The sequence below is a fragment of the Anthonomus grandis genome, chromosome 13 (assembly GCF_022605725.1).
Source record: "Anthonomus grandis grandis chromosome 13, icAntGran1.3, whole genome shotgun sequence".
NCBI classification, from domain to species: domain Eukaryota; kingdom Metazoa; phylum Arthropoda; class Insecta; order Coleoptera; family Curculionidae; genus Anthonomus; species Anthonomus grandis.
In genome coordinates, this window is record NC_065558.1 from 7,508,077 (window position 1) to 7,527,830 (window position 19,754).

Below are 19,754 nucleotides of genomic sequence, written 5' to 3' on the forward strand. Positions count from 1 at the left end.
CAGTCAAAGTATATTGACTGTTGCCCTTTGAATATATTCTTCTACAAGTATTCAAATATATTATTTATTACTAAAATTAAGCCTATTCTTTATTTTATGTAAGTATTTTATTGCTAAAAGTAAATTAAGAAAATATTAAAAAATACGTTTTACAAGCCAACCCTGGACTGTGACATGGTTGACCAGATGATATTGACATATGTCAGATCTGACATATAACACCTGTCAAGTGTCAGTTCCTAGACATCCATTAACAGCTGATACTGTTGTCAGTTGTGTTGATAATGCGAATCAAATCTAAAGGATTTTTCAATCATTTAAACTGAAAAGTCTTCATAACGTCCAAAAAAATGTCGCAAATGTAATACGAAAGTGAAACCGTTATGAAAATGGTATAATAGTTATTATATACATTTATTCGAAGGTTATCTGTTAACGTGAGGTGCTTAACCTCAAACTTGCCCTAGAAATTTTTTTTAACATAAAAAAAGAGAAAATGAGCAAAAATGACTGGAACGGGCCGGGTCCTGTTCCGAACCGGTGGCTGAAATGTCCCAGAAAAGCCGACAGGTTAATTGTGAATAAATTTATCGCCTTGAAGACACCACTTAGTACGGATTTTGATGATCAAGTGCCTGCCGAGTGCAGATTTCATCCAAAAATGTTTTTTGACATATGCAAAGCGAAAAAAGTAAGTATTGAACGTGTTTATGTTGGGGATAAAGACAAGTCGTCCTTCTAGATGAAAGTAGGGCTGTGGATAGATCTGACCAACACAAAAAGGTTTTATGACCCAGCCGAAGTGGAAGCACATGATTGTAGATATATTAAGTTACAATGTAGGGGACACGGCGAGACTCCGTCGGATGAACAAGCAAAGAGATTTATTGAAGTAGTCCATAATTTTATTATAAAATATCCATTGGAACTGATCGCCGTGCATTGCACTCATGGTTTTAACAGAACTGGATTTTTAATTATAAGTTACTTAGTTGAAAGAATGGATTTGAGCTTAGATATTGCCTTACAAACATTTGCCGAAGCTAGGTAAGTACAACTAATGTTATGCATGCTTACAACTTAAATATTATAAGTTTATCTTTCACATTTTATTTATTTAAAAGTAATAATAATAATAATATATTTATTGCTAAGGAAATCTTACTCAAAAGACAAAACCACTCCAAACTACTATCTCGAAAAAAGAATGAAAAATATGCAAAATAACATAAGAGATACAAACTCCAATAGTTTTTCCAAAATTATAAAACTATGGCCTTTTAAAAAAATCTACATTAAAATCTTATCTAAGAATTAAATGTATTTTATTTATAAGTTCGGCAATTACTGTGATAAATAAATCTATGAATACATACAAGTAAGTAATATGAGTAATAATAGTTAAAACTGGCTCAGACTCGTCTGATTCATGTTACACATTTGTCTTTTTTCATTTTCTGTATGTGTTTTGGGTGCATTCTGAATGTCATTAAATCTTAAATTTTTACTACTTGTTTGTTAATAATTAGGCAAAGCTTTGCAAAAAATTTTTCTATTTTGAATTTGAAACCTTTATCTTATATAACTTTACAGACCTGTCGGAATATATAAGCAAGACTATTTAACAGAATTATACAGGAGATATGATGATATCGATGATGCTCCTCTGGCTCCTGATTTGCCAGATTGGTGTCTGGAATTTGACGATTCCAATGAGAAAGATAATGAACAAGTCAAGGAATTTGAACCTTCCACTTCTGAGTAAGTGTTTGTTCTATGTGTTTTATTCAATGTGTCTAAAATTTCTATTCATTTTCAAATTGAACCAAATTCTTCTTTTCTATCTAACAGTCAGTCCAATAATTCGTCTGCTCCCGTTCAGCAACAGCAACGAAAAAAGAGTAAAAAATCAAATGTTCAATTTATGGATGGTGTACCAGGAGTAACACATTTCAATGAACAACCCAAAGCTCACAATTTACAGAAAAAGGTGCAAAGCCTGTGCGGATGGAAAACAAAAGGCTTTCCGGGCTGTCAGCCAGTTTCTATGGATGTGAATAATATCAGTTTATTAAGTATGAAACCTTATAGGTGAGTGAGTATTGATTGTTATAAATTTCTTGATTGTTTAATTTTGAATTATTTACTCCTACTTTTCAGTAAAAAAACTGAAATTTAATTAAATTGTTACCGAACTTTCAAAATATTTAGACTTTTATAAAGCCTTTGACTTTGGTAAAGAAACTGATCAGGTTTCACATGAATTTTTTTCATAAGAATGGGTAAAAGGGTGCTTGTTCAGATCACTTTCCCACTCATTTTATAAAAAAATCAAAATGATAAAATTAAGTATTAAACAAAGATAAATTATCTACTCTATTTAAAACAGAAACCTGGGAAAGTGTCTTAACTGAACATGATCCAAAACTCTGTACCAACAACTTTATAAAAATTGTTTCACACTGCATTGAGTTAGCATTTTCTGAAAAATATGTAAAATGTAAGAATAGAGTTAAAAAACTGTGGATTTCACAGGGATTTTTATTATCCATTAGGCATAGGGATAACCTCTATGAAAAAAGTGTCAAAGATCCTCTTAATGTGAATCGGAAAAATGAGTATATCCACTACAGAAACCTGTTGACTGAATGTTACAAATGGGCTGAAAACAAATGGTTTAAAATTTATTTGATAATAACTGTAAGCATCCTAAGGAAATATGGAAAACAATAAAATTTGCTTCGAACGAAAATTCTAAAATAAATAATATAAATTGTATTAAGTGCAATAATGGATCTTTGATTACTGGTGACTTGGAACCTAAAAAAAAACAGATATTGCAAAAAGTACAATGTTCTTAACTCCTTTTTCTAGAACTGAAATAGAAAAGTTAATAAAGTCTCTTAATAACAGCAATACTAGTATAGGAAATGGTATTTCAAACAATATCATTAAATATTATTGTCACTACCTTCTAAGACCTATATTACATGTAGTAAATCTTGTTTTTGAGGTTGCTATTTTTCCTGAAGCACTGTTCATAGAAGTGGTCCAAAGGATAAATTTATCAAACTACCGTCCTATAGCTCTTTCAAACAGTATAAGTAAACTTTTGGAAAATTGCATTAAGTGTAGTTTTTCTGCTTATTTGGATAAACATAAATTATTAGCAGCAAACCAATATGGTTTTTGAGAAAACTGTAGCACTGAGGATGCATTAATAACCCTGTCTAATAAAATATTTAAAAGCTTTGATTCAAGGAAGAAATGCATGGCTATTTTCCTCGACTTGGCCAAGGCCTTTGACACTGTGTCACACCATATTAAAATTAAAGCCATATTTTAGCGAGTAAGCGGTTTTAAGCGTCTTTAAGACATCTCATTCGAGCGGTCAAGTCATGACGTCACCGTGTAAGACGCTTTAAGCGTTTGTTAGCGGTCTCCCGAGACCGCTAATAAACCTGATATGTCAGATGTCAGAATACAGTCAGAAGGGTCAGTGATAAGTAGGCATTGTTTGCAATTTGTTTATGTTTGAAAAATGTTCGGAATGAAGCAAATTAATTTAAATGGTATAATGATTGAAGTTGATGAGGACACAGCGTCCATGCTAGAAAGTAAGTATTGTGTAGAACGTAATTTCACAATAGTTTATGTTTATGTAAAAATCCACTAACTGAGGGTACCTCTGTTTGCCATTTTCTTATAGTGTGGCTCCTACTATATTTAGGAGCTCTATATTTATTTTCTAATAAATAATATAGTAAACATGTACTAAGAAAAGTAAATATTATTATAAGGTGCTTAAGGTTTGATTTTTATTACAAGGGACTTAGTATTTAGAGAAAATTATGAGAAAGCAGTAAGGAAACAGCTTAATTTATCTGAAATTTTGAGAGACCATGAGGGCAATGAAATAAACAACTCTCAGAACAATGCTTATAAAGTAAGTACTATTTATTTTTATTTATTTCATTGGGTAATGTTAAAGCCATGCTCTCTTGGAAAAGGTTGTTATTTAATAACATATGTTAGTAATGTAATTTTGTAATATAATTTTTAGGAAAATAAGACTGAATTAGTACCTGAGGATACACAATTGATTTGGTGCTCTAAGGAATCTACTCCAAGAGATATTCAAGCTACCTATACCTTTTTAGAATTAAGAGCAAAATATGCCAGTGAATTTGATGATAAAAAAACACAAAAAATACAATATGGCAGAAAATAGTTATAGAAATGAACAATAACAACTTTTTTGTTGGCCTCGGGTCAGAGGCAACTGAGAGGTGCAGAAAAAAATTTGCAAATCTGCAAAGTGCTTATATGAAATATCAAGATGAGAGAAGAAAGACTGGTCAAGGAAAAGTGCAGAAACCCCCTTTTTATGATGAGCTTGATCAAATCTTGGGATCCAAAGATAAAGTTACCCCTTCAATATTAATAGACAGTGTCTCAGCAAATAATATAAATCCAACTGTATTTGAACCAGTAGCCGGACCATCCACTGAGCAAGAGAATAAAAGGCCCAATAAATATGAGTCAGTTAAGACAACTAGCAAACCAGATCAAAATGTTGAAAAGAATAAATTACTAAAAGAGCTTATAGATTTACAAAAAACAGACAGTGAAGAACGAAAAGGTGAGATAGCACGTATGTTTTCCTATTTGGAGACTACTCCAGCTCAACGCCATGATGTAATTATGGCCCTTTTAAAGAAAAAAGAAAATAAAAAAAGGAAGAGACATGACTCAACTTCTGATAGTGATTAGTCCTATATGTGCCTTATTATTCTATTTATTAGGTTCTATAGACAATGTGTTAAACAATATGTTAGATAAAAGTAATTTAGTTTGAATTTATTAGGTTCTATAAAAAATGTGTTTATTGGATAAAAGTTTAGATTTTCAGTCTTTTCATATAAAATATGTTTTCTTTGTATCACACACATATTTTATAGCTTTTGAGTAAGATTTACCTAAAATGTTTGTTTTTTCAATGGTTGTGTTTATTTTTCATTTGTTCCTATATTTAATCTACTATATATCCTTATTTAATATGTACATATTATATGCTATGAATAATTAATCACTAAATTTTTATTTAAGAAGATATAGAAATATTATTTATTATCCATTAACCCATATTTAATGCAAACTTATTTATCCTAAGATATAAATAAAAGATTTTGTAAATTCTATTTATATTTATTTTCTTACTGTTCTATCTTATTCTGCTTATCTACATTGATTTTTAACATGTTGCTAATTACACTTTTGTACACTTCTAACATTTCTTCTTTAGACAAAAAGGTCACAAATTTGCTCTCTCTTATAAAATCCAAGATTCTCATTTTGAATTTGGATTAATATACCAATTTCATTGTCATTATCATTTTCATCTATTTCACCAGTCCATTCATCCAGGTTTTCATAACAGTAATTGTGCAAGACACAGCATGCAACAATGATTTTTGTTGCCTTTTTAGGTCAATTTACATTTATATATTTTAATATTCTCCACCGTCCTTTTAATATACCGAATGTGTGTTCAACTGGAATTCTAGTTTTACTGTGTTTTAAGTTGTGCATAGTTTTCCTTTGATTCAACTTTCCATAGTCTCTAAGAAAGAAATAACATAAAATAAAAGCTGCTATGCCATGGCATTACAGTTTATTTAAAAAAATATATGTTCACAAAAATGAAATTAAAATTATTTTATACTTACTTAAAAGGCGTCAACAACCAACCTAAAAGTGGATAAGCCTTGTCACCTAAAATATGGTAGTCTTCTAAAGGATAATATTTTTGGATATTTTCTTGTGTTTGTAGGAACAACTGACTATTATTAAAAATCTAAAAGAATTAAGTAACAAAATTTAAATGAAATATTACACAACCAAAATACATCATTTTTTTTGTAAATATTACAGCTGGCAATGTACCCTAGAGTCATGAACTGAATCCGGAAATCCAACATTTATATTTGTAAATATCCTTTTAGCAGTAACAACAGCTTGCATCTTTATGCTATGGTTTGAATTTTTATCAATATAGCTATTTTGCTGTTTCAGGGGAGCCTTGAAATTTATATTGCAGCCATCAATAGCTCCAATCACCCCTTTAAAAAATATAATAAAAAAGATTATAAAATAATGTTAAAAAACCCAATGAAAAATGAGTTATTTAAAACCATATATTAATACCTGGATAACCACAAATTTCCCTAAATTGTTGTTCAATGGTCAAGCACTCTTCTTCATTCGGCCATGAAATAAATTTTGGTAATAAACCCACAAGCCTTTCTAATAATATATTAGCATAGTGATGAGCTGTGGAACAAGCTACATCAAACCGATCAGAAATTGAAGTTAATGTATCTCCCTTTCCAAGCCACCACAGGGTGATTAGAAGACTCTTTTCAGGTCCCACAGGCAATTCTCCACCCTTTATACACTTTTGCTATGTCAGGACACATTACAATTTCTAATAGTTTATAGAATGATCGTTTTTCCATTCGAAATAACATGTAAAAGTCTATATCTAGATATAAATTTATCCAGCCTTCCCTATATATGGATCTGGAATGATTTGCTCTGGATATTAGGGCTGATTCCAGAAATAGGTATTGTAGATGAAGACGTCCTCTTCCTAGTAATTAAAAAAAACGCTAAAACAATGCTTTCGATAATTTGTTCTTCTAAAAGCAGCAAAATGAACACGACGATATCCCGATGGTGGTCGCACATGTTTTGTATCAGTCTCCTCTCAGTTCATATTAATTTTTTTCTCATAGATAAAATTTGTTTTGAAAATGAATTTAATACCCATATCAACCTAGCAAATGTTTAGACTCTGACAGCTGTTAGACATGACGTCATTCGAGCGCAAAAACGATGATGACGTAACGCTTAAGATATTGTAAGACAACGGAGTAAGGCGCTTACTCGCTAAAATATGGCTTAAAGGAATAAGAGGACAGAAGTGGAGTATGCCAATATTGTTAAAAATAAGTCCGGGTTCAAAATTAAAAACGTCGTTAACACAGTCTAGGATAAGACTTTTCTTGGCTTTGGTGATCTCAAATTTTTTCCAGAAGGTCCAGTTTTTTGCTTTTTTAGCATTCATGCACGACTGATACATTATCAGGAACAGCGAGTCTTGAATTATTCAATTAAATGTAATTGCAAAATTAGCAAATTTTTGGTTCAGGTAAAACCAAACGGCCACCAACTGAGATTTCTCAACTTTACATTAAAACCAATGTTAGACTTTTTTGTAATAATAAATTATCTCAGACTACTCCAAATCATCATTTCTCAAAAATTGTCTGATTTTCCTGTTGGACAATAAAAAATAAAAATATGAATACAAACAACATATTTTAATCTTGGTGAAACCATATCGAGAAGGAAGGAAAGGAAAAAGAAAAGAAATGTAAAGATATAAGTTTTTTTATTTGTTAGTAGGTTTTCAGTACTCTTCTGCTCTATGAACGAAACATTTTGAGCTTAAGTCTTTGAATAAGTACAGACAAAACTTTGTGTATTGTGTACTTAAACGGTGTTTTTTTTATGAAACTAAATACGATTAAATTGTTGCATGCCTTGCCTTGAAATTTGTCTTATTGAACCATTTAGGGTGTCCTGGAAGGCGGATGGAATGAGATATATGATGCTAATAGACGGAGAAAACGAAGTGTACTTCTTTGATAGAAATCACTCGGTGTTCAGGGTGGAAGGCCTGAAGTTTCCCAATAGAAAAAACTTAAGAGGGCATCTAAAAAACACGTTACTAGACGGCGTAAGTTTGATATTTCCCTATTCGGTTTTTTTCTCACTGTACCAGTTTTAACCTAGGAGATGGTGATAGACAAGGTGGACGGCGAAGACATCCCGCGTTACCTGGTTTACGATATAGTCGCGTTCGAGGGGCAAGACGTGTCGAAAATGCCCTTTTACCCTAAAAGGTTACAATATTTGGAGTACGAGATTATTAAGCCGCGATACACGGCCATGGAACAGTCGATTATTAATAAAAATCTGGAACCGTTTAGCATTAGGAAGAAGGACTTTTGGCCGATCACGCAGGCGCACAGTTTGTTGGGCGAGAAGTTCGCCAGGAGTCTGAGTCACGAGCCCGACGGGTTGATTTTTCAACCTTCCAATGAGGTAATAAACCATCTAATTAATCAAATCTTACCTTATTTTTAAATCTAAACATTTTTTGTATGAATCCGGATTTACTTAGAAAACGGTTTTCCCCTTTTATTATTTTTATTTTATTTAGTATTAATTTTATTTTATTTAGGATTGCATTGCTAAAAATCTAGTAAATCTAGGTCATTCACATATTATGAATACCTAAAAGTGCGATTATGTCGAAAATGGGTGCTCCCAGCGACTTTAATAAAGTATAGGTTTTTTATGTAAAATTGAAAAAGGAATTTATTTGATACTTATTTTTAAACCGATATATGGGGCTGAAAAAGAAGTTAGGGGTTCTAAAAAAGTAAAAACTAACGCAACGAGCGCCCTCTACCGAAAACTGTATACGAACTATTATTTTTCTTTTTAAAAGTCTTGTATGTTTTAAATTTCACGTCAGTATGTCAATTGGTTCGGGACCTATGAGAAAAAAAAACGATAAAGCAAATAATACTTTGACACCCTGTATTTCAGTTACTATTAAAGTTAGAATGAGTTAACGCAATCACATTATTTCGACGTAAGGAATCTACTGTTGATCTATGTCCCATTACTTTCTGGAAACCCTGTATATTACAAATAGCAATGGTCCTAATACACTATTGAACGTTATATTTATTTATTAACGCTTTATCTTAGAATATTGAAAGGCTAGAATTAGTAAACAACAACTTTGTTTGAGTCCAACATGTGCACAGGGGCAAGAGGGGTGTGTTGTTTACAAACATATTTGCCGATTCTCTGTTGTCAAGTCGACACGAATTTCCAACGGAAGAAATTTTTTGCTATATTTTAACAACCATTATAACGTTAATTTAACTTACTTGTGTTGTATTTTTATAGGAAAATTTAAATTAAAAAATATAAATACTACAATTAACCTATTTTAAGAATAAATTTAATATCCTTAAGCAAAAAAAAAACAAAATTATTAACATTCTTATCCCTAAAACTGTTTCTAAAAAATTTGAAGCGACAACACCGGAACTTAAGCGCCTGAGCCATACGCATAGTGTCATCTGTCAAACGGCTTTTTGTTTATGTTCTGGATTCGTGTATTTTCTTTAATTTTTTGGTTTCAAAAGGAAAAAGGTCACATTTTAGTGTTTTTTTAAATTGCTAGGATGGCAAAAACTTGTGTCGTTTGTGTCGCATCATGATAAAAAGGTGATTCAAGCCGATCTTTTCACAAGTAAGTACCGATACTTTCATAACATCACATCATGGGGTAACCATCATCATAAACGTAGAATAGGGGATCTTATAGATCTAAACCTAATAAAAACTTGAATGTGAAAGTGTGTGTAAAATACCAAAATATTTATATTTTTAAATCTAAATATATTTTTGAACATATTCATCTATCAATAGGCTATAAAAAATATAAAACTAGAATTTTGTCCCTGGTTTTATTGCAGGATTTTATGTTTTTTTTGTTGTTTTGGCAGAAAGATGGCATAATACCCATATACCTATGTATATATAGTTATGTTTTTTAATACAGACATTAGGTAGATAGATGAAATTACTAATTTTTTATTGCCTTTAAAGAATTTTGAAATTTATTTATATATTGATATCTATGTATAGTTAATTTTGTCTTTCCCTAAAATTTGGTCGATAATTTTTTTTTGTTTTACCATATTGCAACTTATAATAATATATATATAGTAATTGGCACCACATATTAATTTATTACTGTAATTTTTTTGCTTTTTGATTAAATATCAAATACTTATTATAAATTGCCTAATATATGCCCAAAGGGAACAATGGATTTCATTAATTGAAATCAACACAATTAAAAAGAATATATTTGTTGAGATCACTTCCTTAGAAGTGATTTATTATATAAGGAAGATAATAATATATTATCAGTAGCCAGACTTTATTCAAAAAATCAGTCCTACCTTAAAGGTAATTATTTTTTTATATATTTTTCTAGTATAAAAAAATCGTCACAAAAAGTATTAGTGTTACTCATATAAGCTTTATTTATACCTAATACTTATTAAATTAGGTATGTGTGTAAAACAATTTTTTTACTAGGATTTCTGATGCACTGGTTAAAAACACAATAGCCGATAATTCAGTTAATTTACCAAGTGATTTACCCTTCAAAGCTGCAAGGGTAGTTTTCCTGAAGAGTGCAAAAACTTCTTTAGCTTCCAAAATGGTATATAGTACAAACAGTGAAGCTAATATAGACAAGTATGGATAATTAAAATAAATTAATATTCTTGATACACCAAATTTTGTATAATTACACATCTGATCATTCATCATCAACAACATAACTGCATCTGAGATTAAAAGTTACTGTGGGGTCTAGGTCAACAATTACTTTTTCCCATCCAATCTGTTTTTGTTTAACTGCTACACATTCCCTGACTCTGCCAAGGAAAAGGTAAAAAGACATCATTATCGCACATTTAAAAATTATTGTTCAATTCTTTCTCTAAGTACAAATAAGACTTTTATGCCATGTATCATCTTATTCTCTATATCTTATTTAAAAGTGATATAGTATTTTATTGTGTTATATTTGTAATTAAATGCAATTAATCAAATGTATGATATTTCAAAGATTCTTTATAATAGCATACATTTTATTGATCAATTGGATTATCATAATAAATTTTTTAATTTTTTTCTTTTTAATATTGGTAATACTATATTTTTATGTATATTACTCTAGGGTAAAATGAAAATGATATCCTGAGGACTTTTTAAAAGCAAAATCACTTGTCACCAGATTATGGAAAAAAAAGAACAAAAAATTAAAATTCGAAGATTGCAACAAACAAATTTGCGCCAAAGAAATTGAATTAGATGTCTCATGTTATTATTAAAATACTTACATGATTTTCGAAAAAACCCAACATATTACATATTTTATTTGACTTGTAAAGGTACTTGTTTGTATATAACTACTAATAAACTATCTAATCTAATCTATTGTACATAGTCTTTATTCTTAGGTAAGCTTTGTTTTTTAGTATAAATTAATCTGATATAATAATTGGTATTAGGTATTATATAGGTCACTGTTAAATGTCTCAAAACCATTGTACAGGTTAAATACTCATAATAAAAATCTTATAACCTATAAAAAACCTGCAACTCCTTCACAATTTGAACATCCTTGTTGTTTTAACTCTTTCCGCTGAAGCATTACTGTCCCTTTGAAAAAGTCAGCACCATAGAAGTATATATTATGTGATTTAAAGTAAGTGATGTAAAACTGAGTTTTGTCCAATATAACAATAATAAAATTTTGCAAAATGTTAAAAATTTGTGTCTTAAAACATGATTTATTAAGAAATCTATAATATTATATTAATAAAATATTTTATTTCCATAAAAATGCTTTGACAAAAATGCTGACTTTTATTAGGACCTTCCTCTAACGAAGTCCGTTAAAAAACACATAAATAGCTCATAAATGGTAATATTACTAATACTTAAACTCTATAATAATTAATAAAAATTTATCAGGTAAATATTTGTTGACGACGTCACTGGTAGAGAGTGCTTGTATCGGTGGCGTCAACAATGCGTTCGAGCGGCGTTGCGATGCCATTAACGTTTTCTCGTTGCTTCGTACCTTATTTTCATTTATTTAACGTATATTGACTTCGATATAGAGTATCTTATCAAATTTATTTTTAAAAAATGCTTGATATTTTATTAAAGGGGAGCAGTAGTATTGTTTTAAGTTTTCGGAAAAAAACTGAAAACTTTTATGATATTATAAAGTGATTTTTGCCATTTCTCTATAAGCATTTGGCATCATTGTATCAGAGATGTTGCAAGCAAACAAACCTGCCCATAGTTCCACGGCATGCTACTTCTAGCCTTTCAATGTTCTAAGCGCTTTATGATAAAACATCATTAATTTTTAATACCTGTTTTTAAATCTTTTAAATAGATACTAAACCACTCCAAAACAACCCTCTCTAAACCTATACTTTTTAATTTTGTTATTATTGGTTTCAAATGCTCTTCTTAAATTCAGAAAAATGGCACCAGTAACTAAATTACAATTTATATTCTATATTATCAGCCAACACACCGTGAACAGCAGTTGACATAATGACTCGAGTAATGTCTAAAGATCATTAAGCGACTTTTTAATCTTTTCAATAATATTTTTTAGTATTAACAGTTGTAAATGAAATGGTAATCCTCTAATTTCAGGAGTGATGCATTTCGGCAAGTGTTCTTGCCATCATCAGACTCTAAAATATATTACAAACAGTTCAACAACATATACGAACATTTTTTTTCCTTGTCAGGTGACATAAAAATACAGACAAAATTATAAAATACTTACACATAAACACATACACAAATTATAAACAATAACAAACAATACTTGAATGGTACATTGCAGGACATCTAGTGAGTAGTTAAAATTATAACAAAATTTAACAATATGAGATTAGCAGATTTCTACTCAGTACTAGGAGCGAGTGAGAGAGAACCATCGGACTGTAGTGTTATAGGATGTAAATCCTATAGAAGAATGGAAATCCTATAAGACTTGGGCGCGGGATGGCGTACGAGTAAAACAGTAGTGATAGTCGCTCCGTGAATTTTGCTTCTAAAGTGCAGTTTTTTAAAGTACCTAAGTGTTTATTGGGAAAAACTGTGTTGGCCTAAGCATCCCTTGTTTAGTGATCCAAGTTTTAGTTGGTAAACTATAGTACTGCAGCTCCAGTGCTATTATTTTATTATCTCTTGCCAAAATGGTTCTTTCGTCGACAGATCTACGTGAAATTAAGTCAGTTGTTGCTGCTGTTTTTACTGAAAAATTCCTCTCTGATATAGCAGGAAAAGTTCTCACAATGGTTGAACAACGTTTTGATGATAGATTGAAAACTCAAAAGGCCGAAATTGAGAAAATTAGAGGTGGTCTGATAAAGTTACAAAATGAAAATGCCACTCTTCGACAACAAATAGATCAACAAGAGCAAAGTGTGCGCAATGACAACATCCGTATTTTTGGTTTACAGCCTGAGGAATCCGAAAATCTGCCCAATAAAGTATTGGATTTATTTAACACTAAACTTAAATTAAAAATTGGACACAATGACCTGAAAAAATGCCACAGAATTGCTTCTAAAATTCCTAGCGACTCACCGCTGGCAGTTATGGTGCGATTCTCGTCGGAGGCCGCTCGTATAGCCGTGCTTAAAAATCGAAAATATCTAAAAAATACGGGTGTGCAAATTAAGGAGGACCTAACTAAATCTCGGTTAGTGCTATTCAAAAGTGCTTCTAGTTCATTTTCACATAAAAATACATGGATTTTGAATGGTAATGTGTATGTTAGAGCGGAAAATGGTACAGTGCATCGCATTAACTCAGAGATGGATATTCATTCAATTAAAAATTGACGTGATTAACAGGTACATTTAAAAATTAAAATTAGTCATTTGGTTTACTGTACTTTTATATAAGTATATGGCTACATATGTTATTTATAATTTCATGCGTGTTTACGCTTTTTGTTTATAACGATAAAATGGTAGAATTTGTATTTTTTTTTTCATTTTGTTTTTATAATTGTTTCTTTGGTAAAAACTTGTCTTAGGTATTAAAAATGGGAATGAGAGCGACTCATTCATCGTTCATCTGTGGTTCTTAACCTCTAACCATTTACTTTTTTTATGTTAAATAATTTTTATTTGTATATTATTTTTATATATTAATTTTTTATTTTTTATTAATTTTTCTCTTTTTGGTATAAAAAGGTATATTATAGTGTCTGTTATAGTGAGGTGTATATATTTTATAGGTAAATGAGAATCGCACATTTAAACGTAAGATCATTGCATACAAGGTTCAATGAATTTAGATTCCTAATAGAACATCAAAATGTAGACATTATCTTTTTATCTGAAACATGGCTCTCCAATACCGATAACTCATTGTTGTTTCAAATTCCGGGATACCAATTTTTTAAGAAGAATCGTCAGGGTAGAGGCGGGGGCGTGGCGGCTTATGTAAGAGACAAGTATAAAGTTAATATTGTTTCATTTGACTTTAATATTAATGCTCAATTGGAACTTCTTTTCTTAAAAATAAAAATCAAAAATAAAAATGATGCTTTTGGTGGTTTTTATAAGCCCCCTACTCTTAACTTTAATAGCCTAATTTCTGATTTTGATAATATATTTTCTTTTATATACCCGTGTGTTGACGAAGTTTTCTGTTTAGGAGATTTTAATATTAATCTTTTAAATTTTAATAATCCCCTTACATCATTATTTGAAAATTATAATCTCACTCAAATAATTGAAGACCCAACCAGAGTCTCAGCTACTTGCAGCACTCTCTTGATGCAATATTTGTGTCTAATGTGTCTCTGATACATAATAAAGGGGTCATTTGCGCAGACAACGTCTCAGATCACAACTTGGTTTTCTGTGAACTAAATTTAAACAGGGTACCCATAGTTCCTAAACTAATTGAGTACAGGTGCTTTAAAAATTTTAATAACCAACTTTTTTTACAGGATTTATATTTCCTACCATGGGATAGCATTTTATATCAAAATAATATCGATAGTAAGCTAGTAATTTTTAATAATTTAATTCAAACACTTTTTAATAAACATGCTCCTTTTAAAAAAGCAAGAATTACTAAACCTAAAGCTCCTTGGCTAACATCTGAGGTACTTCTTTTCCAAAAACAACGCAATGAGGCATTAAGGAAATTCAAGGCAACAAGGGATATACAAGATTGGGAGAATTATAAATTTCTGAGAAATCATACTCTGGCTACAATTAGAAGAGAAAAAAAGAAGCACCTTAATCTGTTGAGTAACGAAAAAAATAAACGTCAGCTTTGGTCGTCATTAAAAAAGTTTAACATTTGTAGAGATAAAAATAATACCAATATTCCGGAACACCTGTCTGATCCAATCAAATTAACATCTTTTTTTCTCAATTTCTACAAAATTCTGCGAATTGTGATGAACAAGTTCAGTGTTATAATAATGGTGTATTTGATAATAGCCTGCATTTCACACTTAATCTTGCAACTGTTGAAGATGTAAGTAGAATTTTAAATAGTATTAAGTCTAATGCGACTGGTGTGGATCAGATTTCACCAAAAATGTTAAGGTATTGTAGCCCCTTTATTGATAAGTACATATGCCACATAATAAATTGTTGCATAGAAGCTCACTATTTCCCCGATCAATGGAAAATTTCGATTGGTAAACCCTTATCAAAAGTTGCTAGCCCAGAAAATTATAACGGCTTGCGCGTTATAAGTATACTTCCAGTACTTTCAAAAATATTTGAAAAGGTACTTTACCATCAGATGGTTTGTTATTTTATTGATAATGACATTATTCCGGCTACGCAATGTGGCTTTAGGGAGAACTTTGGTACCTCTATAGCTCTACTAAACGTACTGGATGATATAATGGACGCTATTAATAAGCAACAGATTGCTGTTCTGGTGCTTTTAGATTTCTCTAAGGCGTTTGATACAATAAATCATGCCCTTTTACTAGCTAAGCTTAAATATTATGGCTTTTCAATGGAGTCTATACAGTTAATTGATTCCTATTTGAATAATAGATTTCAGACAATATTTACAAATAATTCTTATTCTAATCAGGCTCACATTTTGTCTGGAGTGCCCCAGGGTTCTGTCCTGGGACCTCTGCTTTTCCTTGTATATACAGCAGACATTCTTAAGTCCTTAAAAGTTTGTAAGGTGCAAGCGTTTGCTGATGATACGCAGATATATACAACTTTCAAACCTGATAATCTTAAAGAAGCGGAGATTGGTATAAACAATGACTTAAATATAATAAATCAATTATCTAAAAAACATAATTTAAAATTAAATTCCTCAAAGTCTTGTTTTATGGTTTTTGGAAATACAAATAAAATTACGAAATATTAAAAGTGTAATAAATGTTCATGTGGAGGGCTCTAAGCTTTCGGTTGTTGAAACTGCCAAAAATTTGGGCATTGTGATGGACAGTAAGTTGAGATTCAGGGAGCATGTTAATAAAGTTGTTCAAAAATCGTTTGCAGCTTTAAAACTCTTATATAGTAATAGAGATATTCTTAATCTAAGTCTTAAACGCAGCCTATGTGAGGCCATGGTGCTCTCTAATTTTAACTACTGTGATTATGTTTATGGTTCTTGCTTAGATAATGATTGTAAAATGCGCATACAAAAAATTCAAAATGCCTGTATCAGATTGGTTTATGGCTTACGTAGTATGATCATATTTCGCAATACTATAAAATAATTAACTGGCTTAAAATGGACAATCGTAGAATTCTTAATTTTTCCACTTTTTTGATAAAAATCATTAGCAGCCCAAAGGCACCTGCGACTATAAGGAATAGATTGTTGTTTAGAGCAAATGTACACGGGGTAAATGTTAGAGCTAGAAATAAGTTAACCATGCCGGTCCATAGGAGTGCTATGTTTCAGAGATCGTTTTCTTACAATGCTGTTCAGTGCTACAATAAAATACCTACAGAATTTGTTGACCTCCGTGCAGATAAATTTAGGAGGAAATATAAAATTTTTCTTATGAATATTCAAAACAATTCTCTTACTATTTAATATGTATCAGATTTGCATCTTTTTTATAGAAGAAAACTTTTTTTGTGTTATATTATAATTGGGAATATTTCTTTAGATATAACATGTTGTGATAAATGTTACTTCAAATACACCCTGATCTGGTTCAATGGAGTAGCTATATAAAGCTAGACTGCGCCAGGTTCAGGTACTTTGTTTTTTTTTTCATCAAGTTTGTAATGAATTTGAATAATAAAAGACATTTATTATTATTATTATTATTATTATTATTAAATAAATAAACAAATAAATGTGTGTCAATAAGTCAAATCAAATCAAATGTCAGTGAATTAAAGAAAGTGTTGCTCTCAAATTGAGTTTGCTCATTAATGCAAGTGAAAAACCGGTGATTTGATGGCTTTATTTATTTCCAGGATCTCCAAATTGGATCTTTTAACCCCTTCAAATATTTTTTAGCCGTATGTAGCCGGTAGATGCGACGAGGTGCTAAAATGGAAACCGTTAGACCTGAATTCCGTAGATTTCCGCTTAAAAATCGTAAAAGAAAACGGGTTGGGCCTGGTGGGCGAAAAAGTCGGTTTTCTATACGTGGGCGGTTTCGATTACCCCTTCGGCAAAATGAAGTACACGAAAGCCCTCAAGGATTTGGACGGGAAAATTATCGAGTGCAAATTGGAAAACGAACAGTGGAAATTCATGAGGGTGAGAACCGATAAGACGTTCCCTAATAGTTACGATACCGCACAGGGTAAGGAACTTTTTTTTTGTTATTTCAATTTTTCTATTGGGAGGGTTTTCTTGTAGCCGTTTTCCATAGCATCAAAAATCCTGTTACGAAAGAGAAACTGCTGCACTACATTGATCATTATAAATATGAAAATGACGCGGAAATGATGCCACCCCCGGCGAAGAGAACGAAACGGTGATTGGATTAGAACGATTGTTTAAAAAAAAAAACTCGTTTTATGAAGAAAATCTTAATTTATCTTAATTTTTATTTTATGAAATATGAATGGTTGAATCTGTATAGCAAGAGAACCACTTTGAATAAAATAATATAAATAAATTTAATTGTTTTTATTAGATTAAGGTAAGTAGATTAGAGTTTAACTATGACAAGTTTATACGAATTGACAAGTTTATAGACGAAATACTGAGATGGCGCGCATGTAGTAGTCTGTGAATTTCAACCGCTCTCTAATTTTGCTTATTAACAAAGATTTATTAAAAAAATAATTATAAAAAGTTAAAGAAACGCATTCTGTAAGTAAGTATCTCTATATTGAGAAAAAAGTGTACGTGAAAACAGTGTCCAAAGTTGTTGTTTTTGTGAGTTTTATACCACGAGAACCCAGCACCCAAACAAGCAGCCAGCAGCCATCAAACTAATTACTCATATTAATTTAAAATTCAAATTAATTACCCATGAAAATTTGTTTAAAATTATTTCTAAAATAAAATCTAATGCTGTTGGCGAGGACCTTTTATCAATGAGGGATATAAAATTGTGTCTACCCTTTTGTGCGGATGCTATTGTAAATGTTATTAATTCTTGCATATTAACTTTAACTTATCCAACAATCTGGAAAACTGCAAAAATTTTACCACTACCTAAAACTAACGATCCAAAAACCCTTAAAGATATAAGACCAATTAGTACACTTTCTGCTATGTCAAAAATATTTGAAAAGCATATCTACTCACAAATTGAGTCATTCATAGAACAGCAAAATATAGTCCCAACCTGCCAATCTGGTTTTAGAAAGAATTTTAGCACAACATCAGCACTAACTAATATTCTCAATGATATAAGAGAAAATCAAGAACAAACAAATAGTACTTGCATGACACTTTTAGATTTTAGTAAAGCTTTCGATACGGTACATCTTGAACTGTTATTAGCAAAATTAAAGTATTATGGATTCTCTACAGATGCACTATTGTTACAAAATATTTTAACCTTTAGGTATAGTTACGTAAGTACAAAAAAAGACTCTACAATAATAAAGTCGGATCTCAAACTTGTCAAAAAGGGAGTACCTCAAGGATCCGTCCTTTCTCCTCTGTTATTTGCCATTTATGTAGCAGATATGTACAGGAGTTAAATTCTGTAAATTCAATCAATTTGCCGATGACACCCAACTTACTATACCTGTAGTGAAGAGTAATGTGATAGAAGCTAAAGAAAAACTTACTAATGACTTAGACCAATTATTCTTATATTCAAAGAACCATAATTTAAAATTAAACGCAAATAAATCTAAAATTCTTATAATAAACAAAGATAAACAACTTCGTGAACAAATTGAACAAATATTTCAGGTATCTTTAAATAATAATACTATACCAGTCGTTCAAAATGCAAAAAATTTGGGGGTTATTTTTGACACAGACCTATCTTTTCAGCAACACATAAATAGTAAACTTTCCACTGCATATTTAAGACTTAAAAATATTAATTATATTAAAAAGTATCTACCTCAAAAACAAAAATATTTTTTATGTAATTCTCTGGTTCTGTCCCTGTTTGACTATTGTGATGTTGTCTATGGTGACTCGCTATCATTGGTAACTAAAAGGTCCATTCAAAAGATGCAAAACTGGTGTATGAGGTTATCATATAATATATCTTATAGAGAGCATATAACGCCCTATCTAAATGAATTTAAAATTTTAAATATGGCCAACAGACGAAAACAACATTTTTACCGTTTCATACACAGAGTAATAAGTACTGGCAAACCCCCCTACCTTTTAGAAAAATTTAAACCGCTTCCAAGAACCACTTTAGGGCTACAGCGTACCGCCAATGACCAAAGCTATATTGTACCCCACCATAGAACTTCATGCTATGAAAAAAGTTTTGCATACACTGCTGTTAAAATGTGGAATAGCTTGACACAAGTCCTTAAGAATTCAAAATTTTTGTTTTTTAAAAATTCAATAAATAAGATCCTATT

At 30.7% G+C, this 19,754-nt stretch overlaps 1 protein-coding gene and 2 long non-coding RNA genes across 5 annotated transcripts in view; 1 reads left to right on the top strand and 2 right to left on the bottom strand.

Annotated features, from left to right (window-relative positions):
- The window catches only part of LOC126744230 (uncharacterized), a 33,537-nt gene that overhangs the window by 8,859 nt on the left and 4,924 nt on the right, over window positions 1-19,754 (bottom strand). The window lies entirely within an intron of this gene.
- On the top strand, window positions 241-17,860 carry LOC126744220 (mRNA-capping enzyme). Its single transcript, XM_050451578.1, has 8 exons — window positions 241-691; window positions 743-1,047; window positions 1,594-1,761; window positions 1,852-2,091; window positions 7,642-7,804; window positions 7,861-8,172; window positions 17,251-17,542; window positions 17,599-17,860. The coding sequence occupies exons 1-8, from the start codon at window positions 497-499 to the stop codon at window positions 17,718-17,720; spliced, it is 1,797 nt and encodes a 598-aa protein (XP_050307535.1). The 5' UTR covers window positions 241-496; the 3' UTR covers window positions 17,721-17,860.
- Window positions 5,257-6,928, bottom strand: LOC126744228 (uncharacterized). Its single transcript, XR_007663078.1, has 3 exons — window positions 6,208-6,928; window positions 5,730-6,122; window positions 5,257-5,623 (listed from the first exon to the last, which is right to left on the bottom strand). It is a non-coding gene; the product is annotated as an uncharacterized LOC126744228 (long non-coding RNA).